The 17,130-nt window shown below is 39.0% G+C and overlaps 1 protein-coding gene across 4 annotated transcripts in view; it reads left to right on the forward strand.

The window, feature by feature from the left end:
* Window positions 1-252: 252 nt before the first annotated feature.
* The window catches only part of BOD1L1 (biorientation of chromosomes in cell division 1 like 1), a 35,163-nt gene continuing 18,285 nt past the window's right edge, over window positions 253-17,130 (forward strand). For all 4 annotated transcript variants that reach the window (XM_040555045.1, XM_040555046.1, XM_040555047.1 and 1 more), the window contains exons 1-11: window positions 253-480; window positions 693-817; window positions 2,097-2,287; window positions 3,447-4,058; window positions 4,495-4,644; window positions 5,922-6,091; window positions 6,570-6,693; window positions 7,003-7,147; window positions 8,274-8,349; window positions 9,179-15,329; window positions 16,788-16,852. In XM_040555045.1, coding sequence (XP_040410979.1) covers window positions 268-480; window positions 693-817; window positions 2,097-2,287; window positions 3,447-4,058; window positions 4,495-4,644; window positions 5,922-6,091; window positions 6,570-6,693; window positions 7,003-7,147; window positions 8,274-8,349; window positions 9,179-15,329; window positions 16,788-16,852 — 8,022 coding nt within the window. In that variant the 5' untranslated portion in view covers window positions 253-267. The remainder of the gene's footprint in view (window positions 481-692; window positions 818-2,096; window positions 2,288-3,446; window positions 4,059-4,494; window positions 4,645-5,921; window positions 6,092-6,569; window positions 6,694-7,002; window positions 7,148-8,273; window positions 8,350-9,178; window positions 15,330-16,787; window positions 16,853-17,130) is intronic.

Here is a 17,130-nt window from a genome sequence, read left to right on the forward strand (position 1 = left end):
CCGCCCGGGAAGGGGGGGGGGCAGCGGGGACTGAGTGCCGCCGTTCCCCCCCCCGCCTCGCCGCTCTCCGTCGGTGGCCCCGCCCCCTCCGAGGGCCCGGCGGCGGTCGCATGGCGCCGCCGCCGCCGCTTCCCTTCCCTTCCCCTGCGGCCGCCTCTCGCTTCCTCCCTCCGTTCCCTTTCGCTTCCGGGGTCAGAGCCGCCGCGGCTGCCGCTCGGGAGCGAGCCCGGTCCCGCGGCCCGGCCGGCAGCGCCGGCAGCCGCCGCCATGGCCAGCAACCCGCAGCCGCAGCCCCCGCCGCCGCCGCCGCCCCCGCCGCCGCCGCCCCCTCAGCAGCCGCCGCCGCTGCCGGGGGCCGGGGCGGCGGCGGGGGGTGGCGCGGCGGAGCCCGAGCTGGTCTCCATGATCGTCAGCCACCTCAAGAGCCAGGGGCTCTTCGACCAGTTCCGCCGCGACTGCCTGGCCGACGTGGACACCAAGGTAACGGGGGGGGGGGGCGGCGGGGACGTGGCTGAGGGGATCGCCGGGATTCGGGGAGGTCAGGGGGAGCGAGGGGCGCTGCCTCGCCGCCGGTCTGCCCCCTCTGATGATGTTCTCCTCAGCACATCGTGCTCTGGGGGTAGGCGTGTGTCAGCCTCGTGTGCCACCTCTCAGCTTTGTCTCCCTCGTTTTCGGCCGTTTTCCCTCCTCAGCCCGCCTATCAGAATCTGAGGCAGCGCGTGGACAACTTTGTTTCCAACCATCTGGCCACGCACACCTGGAGCCCCCACCTCAACAAGAACCAGCTGAGGAATAACATCAGGCAGCAGGTGCTCAAGTAAGTGGTGCCGCTTGGCGTGCTCCCTTCGGACGTACTGGTGCTCTGTGGCGGGTGGCTGAGGCACTAGGTCAACTGTAAACTGTCCCCTTTCTTTAAAGGGACTTCTGAAGAAGGTTCTATTGTTGTTTTTTAAAGGTGGTGATATTTCCGTTAATGGTTCACCATCAGCATTAGCCAGAGTTAGGCTTCAAATGTTATTTTGTCTGATCTAAGTTGAGCCAAGGATGGAAGCTTAGTTTTGACTTGGGGTATAACATTCTAGCTAAAGATTAACTTTCCTGTCTCTTTTAAGTCAGAAATTAATAAAATTACTACTGTCATCAAGTTTTGAGCTGAGGAAGTTAATAGGATTTGATAGATCAAGCTCTGCAGAGTGCAAAGTGAAATTCACAAAATAAGAAACTGGATGCAAATCTGTTATGAGAAGAGCTTTTGCAGAACCGCTGTCATGTCAAACTGATGTCAAACACTTACCTCATGTTTGATTATTTCATTAGCGTCCGTTTAGTTTTACTTGTCAGAAAGTAGTCATAAGAATCATCAGAAAGTTTCCTCAAGGGAGCCTGAGTTTGGTCACTGAACTTGGTCAAGTAAGGTCTTTGTGAGCAAATGTGTTCAGTTATGGTGTAGCGATACCTTTGGTGACTGGTACAGAGGATCTGGGGATTTTTAAATAAGCAATGGGGATAATAGGCAGCATAGTCTTCCCTGGAACATACGAGGTTCTAGAGAAAACCCTTAGCTAAAAAGTTCTCTGTCATTTATTTTATTTTTTTACTTAGCATTAAGGGTGTTCTATAAAGCTGTAAAAACTCTGAGGTGTCACCCTGTATTGAGCAAAAGGTAAATTAGGGCAGTGATGACTGGTCTGGTATTCATCTGTCCCTCATGCCTTCTTGATCGTGTTTGTTTTATGCTAAGGGAGTTGATAAGATCAGGTTTCTTTTTTTCCCACAAAAGTCACTTTTATAATTAGCTAATACTTGTAGGCATCACCACTAGTGATGTAACCACGGGCCATTTGTTATGTTAGTTCCATGTGATTGGATCACTTTATTTCTTTACCTTTTTTTTTTTTTTTTTAGTTCATAAGGCAATAGAGAGAGCTGTGGAAATACAGGTAGCTGGCTAAGTGCACTCCTGCAGAGATATTCAAAAACATTGGTGCTTCACTTGAAGTGTTTAAGAGAGTTTACGTTATTTAAATGAGCATTTATCATTAAGATGTTCTCTAAAAAGTCATTTTTTATTAAGTATTAATGTAACTTTGTTCCAGGTCTGGAATGTTGGAATCTGGAATTGACAGAATTATTTCTCAGGTTGTGGACCCAAAGATCAACCATACATTCAGACCTCAGGTGGAAAAAGCTGTCCATGAATTTTTAGCTACACTGAATCACAAAGAGGAGGCAGGCCCCAGTACAACTCCAAGTGAGGACAAAACAGATGCTTCAGTTACAGTACAAGGTATTCTACCATTTCTCTTAGCAGTCTGTTACCAAAAGTTTATTTCTTTTTCTCAGGAGAAGCATTAGCTAGGTTTGCTGCTAGCACAGAATTGTTATCATCCATGCTAGTAAGCTGAGCTCCATGCAGCATACATAATACTTGTCTCTTGCTGTTTGTACAAAGTTAGAAGGCAGGAGAGGTGCCATGTACCACTCTGTCACTTCTACCTGAGATTACAAGGGATCAGTTTACTGTAAGGAGAAAAGTCGACCTCAGGGTTTAGCCCTGTATGTATTATATGATCAGATGAGACATAGGTGTATAAGAAGAATGATTTATTTTTTTATGCATTGATAGATGAACAGAGCTTGTCTTTAAGACATTTAATTGTCTTAATGCTGTTGCTGTGTACAGTAAAACTTTAATGGCTAAGATTCTCTCAGGAGCTTAAGTTCTGCTGTAAATCAGTCAATCCTTAGTTTATAAATGCAGTACTTCCTTTATGATTTTCATTTATGTTGCCTGGTATCAGCTTCTAAACACTCCTGCAGGTAATTGTCCATTCTTTCCCTTCCTAAGAGACTCCACAGCAGTCCATCTATTTGTAACCAGAGCCTTTATTTAAATCCTAGCCCTTTTCCTGTGAGGCCCACTTCCTTTAATGTAAGTGGGTTAACAAGCCAGCTGCAGCTCCCAGTACTAGTCTGTTTAACCCTTTCTCATCCATCTTCAAAGATGCTTCTAAGAGGATGGGAAAGTGATAGAGGGCATTTTGATAGCTCTATTATATAATCGATACGCTGAGTTCATTTCTGATGTCATTTATGAAGATACCAGGGGGTACAAATGTAGGCTTCTTGCTGCAGTATTCCGTTTTGTGCTTCTCCAAAGCCTATTGATAGTAAAGTTGAGCATCCTTCCCGTAAACGACCACTGCTTTCACTTGAGAAGTGTAACTGGTACTTTTTTTTCTGAACAACATTCTCCAGATGCAAAATTAGTCAAACCTTTTAGTTATTACTCTATTTCAAATAAATAAAAATCACTCTTTTTCCTTTTACTTGCTTAAAGTCATTCTATCTAAATGGCCACTTTCTTTCAAATATTTCAAAAGCTTCCTTCATGGAAAATCACAGAAACTGAGATGAACTAAAACTTTTCTTTCTTACTCTTCAAGGTGTCTCTACTACAACTCCTAGTGGCAATGTAGCTAGTGATGCAATGTCCATTTTGGAAACAATAACTTCTCTTAACCAAGAAGCAAGTGCTGCCAGGGCTTCAACAGAGAACTCAAATTCCAAGAACAATGACAAAGTTGCTAAAAGACTCTTATCTCAGCACAGTGTTGATGGTAGTGCGGAGAGAGAGAAAAACACAGAGGACTTGCAAGACAGAGAGAAAGCAACTTCTGATGTTTCTGGAGAAGGAGCTGAAACACTTGCAAAGTGTGAAGATTCAAATGAGCTTCCCAGCCAAAGTGAAGAAATAAAAAATTCAGCAAAGGATACCAATTGTTTGACTAATACAAGTAAAGAAATACAACAGGAAAGTGAAGATCAAAAGAGTAAATTAATAGATAAATGTGACAAGAAACCAGACAGCAGTGAAAAAGGTGAAAGAAGAAAAGAAAAGAAAGAGAAACCCGACAAGAAGTCTGACCATTCAAAGAAAAGTGATGATACTACCAAGTCAAAAGAAGAAAAGCAAGGGAGAGAGCTGGAACCAGCGAAACAGTTAGTCCCAGAAAAAAATAGCAGTAAACATAAAACAACTGAAAGCACTAAAGAAGGTATGATGTGGGCAATGCTCATTCTTAAAATATGAAGTTGTTTTTGTTGTGTGTGTTTGTTTTGTTCTTTTTAAATGTATTCAGGAGCTGAATCAGAAGTGTGTGTGGAATGTATGTTCTCTGCTAGTTGTGGCAAACTTAACTAGCTAGCTACAGTTAGCTCTTGGTTCATCACCCTTAACGAAGGCACCCAAATTAGGAATCTGATTGTCTTTGATCTTCAAGTGTGTGTGTTATTGGTCATCGGTGTTATTCCAGCAAGATCTCTCAAATTTCCCAGTCTGCATTTTAAGGTGTTAATTTATTTATTTTTTTTATTATTTCTTAAGACAACTTTGTTTTCAGTGGCAAAAAAAAAACCTGTTTTGGTAAGAAAAGATTCTCAAATATAGTATGCTGTATTACAGCCTTTTCTCTCTATTCTTTCCTTTGCAAGAACATACATCAATAGATTCGGATTTGGATGTACTCAGTGACATCACTGTCAGCTCTGTCCATACCAGTGACCTTTCTTCCTTTGAAGAAGAGAGTGAAGAGGAAAATGTAATTTCTGACAGTACTGAAGAAGGGGAGATCACATCAGATGGTAAAACAATCAGAATGTTAATTTTGGTGGTAAAATGGGAAGAAAGAATATGCAACAATTCTGTTATTTGAGTGCATCCTATCCCAAATTTGACATTTTGCAGTATTTTCTATTGTGTTTATTTTTGAGGAAGGACTTTCAATATGGAGTGGTAGTATTTGTGCAATCGTGAAAGATGAGCACTAGGCATATTTTGAGACCTTTTTTAACAGCATGATATATTCTAAGGATTGTAAATATTACTTGTACTACAGTATTCCATAGGCAACAGAAACGCATAGTGTTTGGATATGGATGGATATGTGGCTTTGCCATGAGCTTTTTACCCTCCCTTCTGCCACAGATTTAGTATATCATTGGAGTGTTTTGTTTATGATCCTGCAGTAGTGCATGTAGCAGACTTTGCCAATTTAGGTTGTTTTCAGAGCTTCAAGCATGCTGGGATTTCCAAATTCTACCTGGCTACAGTAGAAGGAACATGAATGGATTTAACTTTTAAGAGTTTGGGAACACCAAACCTGTTCACTGGCTGTGGTTCATTTTTGAATTCTCCTTGTCTTGAGCGGACCTCAGATTCTTTTGATTTCCGCAGATATGTGACTTCTGCGTTTATTAAGATCTAACCGCTTCATAAGACAGTACCAGTTTCATAGTACCTGAATGAGTTGTCTCACGTATATTCTGAGCTTTTTTCCTGTCTAAGAATATTACTTAGAAGCACTGAACTACTTGCATATTCTCTGGCTTTGGTGTTACCTGTAAACATGACAGATTGCATGAAGTGAAATAAGCCTTAAGTATATTTCAAGCATACAAATACTTTGTATTATGTGAAGTACAAATATTTTTGCTCTATTGCAAATCATCATGATAAAAAAAAACTATTTCAATTTTACTTATATAATAATTACATATATAAACAAATGTGTTCTGTTTATATATTTCAATAAGCCTACTTAGTTTTTAAGGTCTTAAACATTGTACAATTTTTTGGTGTAAGAATGGAGCTTAGTTTAATATACAGAAGAAGGTATGTTCTGACTTCTTATTTAGTATCTTGGATTTTTTTGGCTGAATAGTGTACACAAATGGATGAATATTCGTTTCATGTTTTCATAATCTAGTGGTACTCACACAATATTTGATTATTTTTTTGACTGCTTCCATGTTTAAAGAAAATAAGTTATTAAATTTTGTGTGTCTTGGTTTTACAAAAACTATGTTGAAAGTACTGCTCTATTATATTAGTGTATCTCTACATTTCACTAACTTTCCAGATGAAGAGGCGAAAAACAATCAAACTAAGACAAAGCCTCATTCTAATGAGATGAGTGATGGGAAAGCCAAGCCTGTTCGTCATGCTTACGTTCGAAAGCCTTTTTTGTACTCCAAGTACTTCAGTGACTCTGATGATGAGCGAACTGTAGAGCAACGCCGACAATCCATTGTAAGTGTGAGTTTTGTTACTGCTCGCTGTCTAAGTCCTTAAAGCATTCAGCACAGAACTTTCACTTGTAACTGGTGGTGGTTTGTGAGGGGGAATTTTCTGTTTCTTCTCATTTTGTTTTTGTTGCTTGTGTCCCTCCTTCATACTTCAATCAGTATTATGTGATCTGGAACACCACACTGCAGGGAATTACTCTACTGGGTGAGCTTTGAAGGCTTCTAGCAGTTGGGGGGAAAAAAGCACACTGCGGTTTTGACAACTTTTCCCTCGCTCTCAAAGGAACAGTCTTTTGGTGTTGACAGAGGATTTACTAAGTCCATGCAGGCTCTTCACAGAATAGGCAATAGGTAGATTTTTTTCTTAATTGAGTCATTCAGTGTGGAGAGTAAGAAACTGTAGGTTTTAGATGTATATTTGTAGTAAAAGAACACTCTTTGCCCTAATGATAATTTGTTTTTTCTTGCTTGTGTATCTCTAGGCCAAAGAAAAAGAAGAGAGACTCCTAAGAAGACAAATCAACAGAGAGAGGCTTGAAGAAAAACGTAAACAGAAAGCTGCAGAAAAAACAAAGTCCTTAAAAAGTGGAAGTCAGAATGCTAAAGGTATGAAAATTATACATTAGCCTTCTATTTCTTTTATTTTAAGAGAAAATAACTTTTGGAGTAAAATAATGTCAGTAGGTCTTTTGTCATCTCCCTTGAAAGCCCATTGTTTCAATAGTGATGTGACAGGAAAATGGATAATGCGAATTATTAATACAAATGTCTTCACTTTTTCATATATCCATGATTATATTACTTGAATACCCATATACATTAGTATTCTCTTCTTTCCACTTTCAATCTCATTTATAGCTGAAACAGTGATACAAAGACATACTTACGCCTTTCACCATTTGTGTATTATTTTAGGAAAAAGTGGCTTGAACATAGAAGAACCTTCAGCAAGAAGTCTCGAGACAAAAACTACTGGTACCAGCATTAAGGATGTGCTCAAAGAACAGAAATTCTTAGAAAAAAAAGTAGCCTTGAGCAGAAAAAGAAAAAGAGATTCAAGGTATTCATGTATTTGCTCAAAAGGAATGAAGTTTTTAAAACTTCATTTCTGCAGATTCTAAAGGTTCTCTTCAACTTTGCAGTTAGCCTTACCTATTTTAACAATTTTGTCCTAAGGCATCCAGAGAACTTTGTTACTAATACTCACCAAGTTGAGGTATAAAATGAAGTTATGTCTCCTTAATGTAGTGCAGCTCAGACAGGCAGGCTGCAGTAGCAGCCTTTGTGTGGCTTTTCATCCACACAACGATAATAAAGACATGAGAATGGAAAGCTGTTAGATGTTTGTGCATCTAATATAAAAAAACAAGTGTAATGTATTTCCATTAACTTCTGTTTTTCTGATCTGGCTGAGTTCCTAGTATATATTTATTATTTTGTATTCTGTCATAATTTTTTGCTAACTTTCCATTACTACATTTTCATTCACTTATTACATCGTTTCTTGACTTCATAAATGAGGTAGGATTAAAAAAAAAAAGAAACTTAACAGATTGATAGTAATTAAGCTAAATTCCTGCTTGTGTATGTATTTATGTTAATATATAAAAAAAATACAATTTTTGTGTATATATCGTAGATACACAGAAATACATTATGTAGAGCAGCACGAGCTGGGATATACCCTGCAGTCCTTCAGTATGAGTAACTTAAATAATTCATTCAGTCTTCAGCTTGCCCTGGTCTTTAATTTGGTGTTTTAAGTAGATACATACATATATATCTAGATACACATGTATTTATATTAAATAAGACTAAGCTTCTGAAATACAAAACCAGTATTTTTTTTAAAGTTCCCTTTCCTATGATAAGGGCAGAATGTGTTTTTCTCTGTGGTAAGATCTCTTATTCATTTTACAGGGACAACTATAGTACTAATATTGTCATACTAACGTTTTCTGCTTTAAAGTACTGTTGTCCAGAGAGCATCTGTGAAGTTAGTACACATAGTTTTCCAAGAAGAAAAAAAGGCTTGGGCAAACTGTTTAGTCAAAAGTAGTGTGACCGTGTTCAGTGTTTTAGTGTGCGTTTGTCTCTCGCCTTCAGCTTTTAAAGCGGAAAATTTACAAACTAATGTTAGTCTGTTATTTTCTTTTTTTAATTGCTTATCCAAATTCCTGTTTCAGGCATGTTGAAGATAGTTGGAAAAAGAAATATGAGCCAACTGAAGAGGATTCTAAAGAAATTCAAAAGACAAATGAGGTATGTGTCTCCTAAGCTATTAAAATTCATTTCAAGAAACTAATGTTACGATCTTTCTTTTTAATTGTAAAAGGACTTATTCATATGTTCATACCAAACTGTATACTACTCCATTCATTCTCTTGAATTACTTTTTCTCCTGCTACTTCTTTGAGTTGGGTTAATGATACATTACCACGGTAGTGTTTTCTGAATTCTAGTAAATATTAGGTTACATCATGTATGTGTTTGGTGCTGGCCTATTTTGTAGTAGGAGAAAAGAGAGAGTTTGAGCTGTACTCTGTAAAACACATTGGATTTTTAAAGGAGTGAAGTATGTAAAAGACTTCAGGAGTTTGATCTACATAAATTTCTCCTTGGGAACTTATAGAGAAACTAAATATAGTCTGAATAGTACAGGAAAGACAACTTTTAGGTTGAGAGGTTTTTATCAACAATGTTATTACCAAAAAAGTGATTGCCAGTTTGACTTCCAGCTATCTAAAACTATCTTTTGTGGGTTTTTGTTTTTCTTTTAAACAGCGTAAAGGCTGTTTGAAATAAATTATAGAACATTTGAAAGGGTTATTGTCCATTTAAAAGTCTATTTAAATTATTTTAGAAAGAAAGGTCACTTTATAAAGAAGTGATATTCAAAGTCAAGCAGACTGTTAACTTCTGTTGAAATAAATAAGGCAAATTTCCTTTTCTTGCCAACAATATTTTAAATTAATTTTTATTACAGAAAGTGGGTCCCCTGCTGTATTGCTTTTATGGATAGTTTGTCTTCTAGAATTCTGTCAGACGTATAGTGAAGGAACTGTGTAACATATTTAAATTTCTTTTACAGACCTGTGAAAAAAATTCTTCAAAAGAATTAAAGCATAATCATGGGAAAAGTGAAATCTCTAAACCACTTCGAAGACTTTCAGAATCTGTGCATTCAACTGAGGAAAGCAAGAATGATTCTAAAGTGGAAAAAGAACATAAAAGAAAAACCTCTACCTCTCTTCAGGCTGAAGGAACCCAGCAGGACAGTGAAACGAGGGATCCAAAAAAACTGGATAGAGCAGAAGTTAATACCGAAGAACCACAGAAGCAGAAAACCACATTTAAAAATGAAAAGCACCCCAAAAGAGATAGTGACACAGAAATTCAACATACAAGAAATTCTGCCAGAAAAGAAGCCAAGTCTTACAGAGATAAAAATGAAAAGGAAATAACTGCTGTAGAAGATAAAGTTTCTTTAAAGCACAAACATAAAGGAGACAATGCTCATAAGTCAGGTGAAGATGTTGAACTCCATTCTTCTGAGAAAAGTTTGAAAAGTGAGGATGGTGCTCAGAAACATAATCAACAAATAAAGGTTTCCACAGATGACAAACCTGAAAGAAAAAGTAAACACCGAAGTGAACGGAAAATATCAGTGACTGGAAAAGATGGAAAAAATATTTCTGAACACACTTTAAAAACTGAAGAGTTGCTGCGTAAGGAAAATAAAAAAGACAAGCATCTCTCAACAGAAAAATCAAGAGCAGAATACAAGTCCAAAAGGTCACTGAGTGATTCTAGGCCACAGAAGGATTCCCTAAGTGCCTCAAAGCAACTTGCTTCTGCTTCACAAAAAAGGAGTGAAAGTTACTCAGAAGATAAACATGAAATAAAATCAACTAATTCTGAATGTAATTTGAAGCAAGAAGATGGCATTCATAAAGATAGACGAAGATCTAAGAGCCTTGTAGAAGACAAAACTTTATTAAAGTCTAAGTCAAAGAGTCATAATAAACAACTCAAAGTATCTGAAATTGAATTACAGGAAAATTTAGCAAAACAAGAGACTATTCAGAAACAGGACAAAGATAAGAGCATGGAAGAGAATGATTCAGATAAGCAACACAAATCCAAGAATGAAAATAAAGTTTTTGAGGAGAGTGGTGCTGATATTGAAAATGAAAGTGGCGTACAATCAACTCAGGGATCACAAAAAGACTTCAGTCACAGAGTTAAGTTACATTCTGGAGAAAGAGGATCTGTTAAAGAGAAATGTAGAGGTGATAAAGATTTAAGTAACTCCAAACTAGAAAGAAGGTTCTCCGTTGAAGGTCACAAAAGCAGAAGCTTAAAGCACAGCAACAAGGAAATAAAGAAGAAGGAAGAGTGTGTCAAATTGGAGGATAAAGATATCAAAGAAGTGGACAGTGGGCATGAAAAAGTGTTGGGCATCACAGTTGCAATGGATAAAAAACAAAGTAAAAAGATACTATGTGAAAACAGAAAAGGCAATGTATCAAATCAAGATTTGCTTGGAGAGGAAAAGCAGTCAGCTGGCACAACTGTAAGTAGCCATACTCCAGCCCCTCAAAAGTCAAGTGTGAATAGTGATGGTGTGTATGCTGGTCATGAGGGAGAGATGATGGAACTTGATGTGGAAGAAGCAAAAGTACAAGAAGCATCTAAAATTGAAGGAAAAAGCATTCTAAACTCACTCCAAGCTGCAGATGCCAAGTACACAGCGAAAGAAAAAATTGCTCTCTCTGTTTCAAGTAAGGAATTAAAACACAGTGTGGCAGATCTTGAAGCTTGTGAACCACAGTTTCTGGCTGCAGTTGAAAAAACTGTTAAACAAGATATCCCTAATAAGCAAGTTGGTGCCTTAGATGCTTTGTCCAAACAAGTTTCCATGGATCAAGGACCCAATAAACAAGGGGCTTATAAAATGAGTGCTGTGCGTGAAACAAGTCGTAGAATCTCACTGAATGCTCCCAGTAAAGATGAAACTTCAGAAGACGGCAGAAAACCAAAGAATTTTAAAACTGTGATAAATTCTAATTCAGATAACGTTCCTTTAGCAGGTAATTGTTCCAGAGAAGATGCTGCTGATGCAAAGTCCATGGATATGGATATCTCAGATTTTACAGATTCCTTGGGTAGTATGTCTAAGGAGGAATGCCATAATACAGGTGGGACTTCTTTGTCTGAAGATGCTTTCATTTTGAAGAATGATGCAGCACAGGTTGTATACATGGAACAACAAGATAGTGCAACGCTGAGTTCTGTCATGAAAGACGGTGATCGCAACAACGCTATGACAAACAATATAGAAAAAGATAATGAGGCACCACAGCCTGATGAGCAGGCAATGGAAGACGGTAAAACTGGCTTACCCATTAAAGAAGGTTATGACAAATCAGCAAAGTCAAAAAGCACTCAAAGAAGTGAGTTGAAAATAAAAGAGGAAAGCTTGGTGGCTGATGTGACTGAAGACCATAGAGACGTAAAAACAAAAGGACATTTCCTAAAAAAGATAAAAAGAAAAGAGAGAGAGTGTTTGCAAACAGACCATTCCACAAAAGGAGAGAGGAGTACAATGGTGGATAACGTGAGAAAGAATGAGGTGCATGATGCTGATGATATGATACAATCTTCCTCTGTGTTAGTGCCTAAAAGAGTTCCTGAAGAAACAGTCAAAGGCTCTGTTGTAGCCACTAGGCAAGAAGGGAATGGTGTGATTGTCACAGAAGATAAAAATGAAAGCAATGCAGTGGGTACCAGCGCAGGAAGCAGCAAACTTAGTTTGTTGTACAGCAGCCTGCAAACAACTCCAGCCACTGTGATAGGAACTAGCACAGAAAAGATTGAGAGCACTGTAATGGCCACTAGTACAGGAGAAGAAAGAACTGAGGGTGCATCACATTCTGAAAAGGAAAGTGATGCTACGACCACTTGCTCAGAAGAAGAAAGTGAGGTGGCATTAATCTGCACAAGCATAGAAGCTGATGAAGGTTTCACAACAGGCGTATGGGTAAAAAGTAGTGAGGGAGGCAGTTTCATCACAGGAGCAGATATCGGTGAGTGTACAGTTGCAGCAGCAGAAGAAGGCGGTGGCAGTGTTGTCACTGAAGGATTAGCAGAAAGTGAAAGTTTCCTAACAAGTACAAAAGAAGAAAATGGTGACTGTACCATGGTTGATGCAGAAGAAAGTGGTAAGGATTCAGTCAATGCAAGTGGAGCAGAAATTGAAGATAGTGTGAATAGCGCTGGGACAGAAGAAAAAGATGATGCTGTGACTAGTGCGGGCTCTGAAGAGAAGCGAAAGACCTCAGATTGTGGAGATGCAAGCAAATTTGAAAGTTCTGTGTCCTGCTTAGGTGAAGTGGAGAGCGATGGTGCTGTAACTAGTGCAGGGACGGAAACAGGTGAAGGATCAACAAGTGGTGACAGTTCAGCAGAATTTAGGGGCAGTAAGAGAGCTGGCCGAGTAAAAGAACACGAAGGTACTGTGACTTGCACAGGTGCGGAAGAAAGAGGTCATAACTTCATTATGTGCTCAGTGACTGGTACAGATGCCCAAGGAGAAAGCACTGTAAGTGGGGCGTGTATTGCGGTGGTCACAAATAATGATGCTACAACTGGAACTAATGGTGACAAATCTGAAGATACTATAAATGGTGAAAGTGCAGTGACCAGCACAGGCATAACTCCAGAAGATGATGCTGAAATTTCAGTAGTCTGCACAGGACTGGAGGACAGCAATGAAGGGTGTGCAGTTTCTTTAGATGCTGAAAAATGTGAAAGTCTAATGGACAGCACAAGGACAAAAGAGGAAGCCAGTATCGCTATGGTTAGCGTTGGTTCATGTGATGATGAAGGTTTTGTGACTAGTACAGGCTCAAAAGAAGAGGATGAAGAAGATGAGGGTATTGTGACCAGTACTGGAAGAGGAAATGAAGAAATTGAGCATGCTTCTACTTGCACGGGAATGGAAGGTGAAAATGCGCTGATCTGTATAGGTGCAGAAGAAGGTGAAAGTTCCATTATCTGCATAGTTGCTGAACAAATGGAAGCTGAGTCAGGAGTGGCTGGCACAAATGTAAATAAGCTTATGGTTGACAGTATGACGGGTGCCGAGAAAGAAGCTAGTCATGGCACAAACAGCAAAAATGCCAAAGGAATTGTTGAAAGTAGTGTAACCAGTGCAAGTGCTGCCGATGAGGGTGCCATGGCTGCACATATAGGAAAACATGAAGGTACCCTCATTCCCCTGGATGCTGAAGAGTGTGAGGGCCCCATGACTAGTGCTATGGCACTGCAGGATAAGGGTCAGCCTGGTGCTGAAGAAGGACATGAAATTGCCATGACTTCTTTCGGTAGCAGAGAACTTGATGGCTCTATAAGTAGTGCCATTCCAAAGGAAGATGACAACTCTCTTATTTCTCCTGACAGAGAGGAAAAAGTTAAAGGTGATATTATTTCCACCAGTACAGTGGAAGAAAGTGATGCTCCCTTACATTCAGCCATGGATGCTGAGGAAGGTCCGCTTGCTGTTACAAGAGCAAACGAAAGTGGGGAAAGCTCTATGGTCTTAGCAGACACCGAAGACACAGAGGTGCCCATGCCCAGTACAGCTACAGAATTTAAAGAGAGTGTGCATGCTTCTAGCAGCAAGCAGGAGAAAGATGAGTGCACGATGATTTCCACCAGTATTGTGGAAGAATTTGAGGCTCCTATGTCAAGTGCCGCTATTGAATACGATGGTCAGCTCCCCTCTGTGAAAACGGAAGAAATAAGTGAGAATACTATGGTTTCTATAGATATGGAAGTATACGATGTTCCCATGCCCAGTGCATCCAGTGTGGGAGGAGATGATGATGATGAAAGTCGACCAACTGCTAGCAGTAAAGAAGAAAAGGATGAGTGTGCTATGATCTCCACAAGTGTTGTAGAAGAACAAGTAATCCTAATGTCAGGTGAGGTTACGGAAGAGGCAGTTCAGCATGTCTCAGACACAGAGTCAAAAAATGAAACAGTAATGATCTCCACAAGTACAGCAGAATGTTTTGAAGCTCCTATGTCTAGTGTAGCTGTGCAAGATGAAAATAAACTCACTGCTTCAGAAACAGAAGGAAGATACGAAGCTGCTATGATCACGACAAGTATGACAGAAGAATGTGAGATAGTCCTGATCAGTGCAGCACCACAAGCTGAAAGTCAGCTTCTTGTGGCAGAAGGAGATGAAGATACCATTCTCTCTCCAAATGCATCAGAGGAATGCAAGATCGTGGAGACCACTGCAACTGTAGATGAAGAGTTTGGACTAGCTGCTTTCAATACAGATGCAAAGAGCGAAGGTTCTGTGATTTTTGTGGGAGAATGTGGAGCTCCTATGCTGAGGGTTGCCACCAACAGTGAAGATCAACATGCTGCTTCGAGTATGGGAGATAAAGAGGAAGGGGCAGTGATCACCCTGAGCACAATGGAAGAATGTGATAGTCTCTTCACCTTTACAGTCATAGAAGAAAGTCAACTTGCTGCTGAGAGTACAGAAGTAAAAGACAAAAGTGAGGACGTTTTTAATACTGCTAGCCAAATTGAATGCATCCTATCAACCACAGGCCCAGAAAAATGCAATAATTCTTTGCTTGTCATTGGTAGAGAGAATGAGGCCAGTGAGAGTGTTGTGCAGGAAGAATCAGCAGCATCTCAGACTGCTGTAGACAGTGAAGTCACAGAAACAGATGAAAATTCAGTGAACCTCATGAGTGTAGATGAAGCTCTTTGTGTGGAGATTAGTACAGAGACTGCTGCGAGTGCAAGTCCGTCCTCAGAGGTAAATGAGGATGACGAGCAAGCTGAAGATGTGTTGCAGGCGGATGTTACATCAGAACTCTCTTGTATGATTTCGGAAGCAGCAGTAGAGAGTGAGACTCTACAGAATGTAAACTGTAAATTTAACTCAAACTTGCTTTTAGAAAGCGACTTTTCTGAAAGAAGGACTCCACTGCCTCAGGCACAGGCTCTTTCCTTAGTTTCTGCAAGTGAAGTAACTGTAAATAACAACTATGGTGAAGTGATTGTAGGAGCAGAATTAAGGGAAAAAAAAGACTTGCCTGTGTTGCATGTGGAAGAACTATATGGCAGTGATGACAAAATGAACTTGGTCAAAATAGATGATATTGGAAATGAAGTTACTTTTCAGAAAAGTAATACAACATTTAATTCAGGTGAGGATTTCTGTGCTTTTTTCCTCTCTTGAGTTTATAGCTGTCATTAATAAATGCTGAATTACCAATAATTTATGCTGTTCAAATATACCAGACTTCTGTGTAGTTTGCAAAATTCTAATGTATTTAAGAATTGGTGGCAAATACTTAACTAAGCATGTGATTCTGAGAGTGTTGGCGTGACTGAACAAAATTAGTATCTGAGGTATGTTAAAAAAGTGCACAAAGATAAAATATATTGAGTTAAAATCATGATCTAATTTATGATGTTGTTTGCAAGGGATAATTATCATGGAGCTACAAATAGGTTTTGTTACTAACGTGTTCCGAAATTCAAAAGTACTTTTATAGGAAAGAGAATGTATTTCATTTAGACGTACGTTCAACATTTTAAAAATGGTAACTTAGTGAGTTTTGAAGATTAAGAGTGACCATCCTTAGTCGTAACCGCAGATTTTCTCAGGATAGTTTTTTAATGGTAATACTTAAATTCACTGTCTTATGCTGAATTTTGTCTTGTCTCTACACTAATAGACTTGAAATTATCATCCTTCGTGTTGGTGGAGGAGTTAGGTAGTGATCCTAAGTAAACAAATGTTTTAGGAGAGCAATGATTTTAGGTGTCTATTTTTAATACAGAACTTAAGATATGATAGCATACGACACTAAGAATATCATGCCTTATTTTTAAGATCCATTTTTCTGGGATTTAACGTTTGAAGTGAACTTGCATGGTTGCTAGTTCCTTAAAATACCACATTGTGAACATCCTGCTATTTTTAGCCTTTCTCCTTTTTGACCCTCCAGAATAGTTGAAGCACTAAGTTTATGAAATAGTAAGTTCTGTAAATGCCATAACGAATTCAAAATTTTGAGTTTGTTAAAATTTTGGAGGAATTAAACTGTAGAAAAAAGTAGAGAAATCTGCCTGTCCTCAGTTATGCCAAGGTACATGGAATGATGCTGGTGAAACACTTCTTTTAAAAACTTTTCCTTTTCATGTATGTCTCGAAGGTTAGTTTTTCTGTTTTGGTGTTTCACTCAATACTTGTCATCGACTGATGCAGGCTTTGTAAGTACCAGGGATAACAGTAGTTTGTATTTAATACAAACGTAACTTGCTGTTTGGAATTTTGTCAGAAAATCTGTTGATGTTTTCAAAGGAAAAGCAAGAAAAAAAGCTGAAGTCAGAAATCCATAAATAAGCTGTGGTAAATCCTGATAACTTCTAGTCTCCAATCTTTTTGTATTTAAGGAAAACAGAGAAGTACTTGTGTTCTTGCGGATGTCAAGGTTTTTTTTAAGCTGGTTTGCTACAGACAGACAACTATTATTTCCATTGCCTACAGAAAGAGGTTGAATTCATGTGGTGGTTCATGAGGGATAGCATCCTACTGTAGCATGAGCTAACTATGGCATAATGTAATTAATAATTTTAACATACTTGTATTTCATTAGGCAATAATGCAGCTTTACCAAAGTTGGCAGAAGTAGAACTTGAAACTAACTTGAAAATTGAAGAGGTATGTGTTAATTTGATTTTTTTTGGCTGTTTCTTGTATAATTAAATACATTTTCTAGGGTTTCCTTACTAAATATTTGATTTTTCTGCAGCAAGGACTGTATTTGAACCTCAAAACATTTAGAGGGTCATTTTTTTCGGAATATTTAGCTGTACTCTTCTAAGCAATTGGCATTTAAATTGTGTGATGTCCATGTTACTCTGTGGTAGAACCAATTCCCTTCCCCAGCTGTGTTCCTTCCATGACAGTGACATCCAAGTTTGCTTTTCTTCAGAACT

Source organism: Cygnus olor, chromosome 4, assembly GCF_009769625.2.
Source record: "Cygnus olor isolate bCygOlo1 chromosome 4, bCygOlo1.pri.v2, whole genome shotgun sequence".
Lineage (NCBI taxonomy): Eukaryota > Metazoa > Chordata > Aves > Anseriformes > Anatidae > Cygnus > Cygnus olor.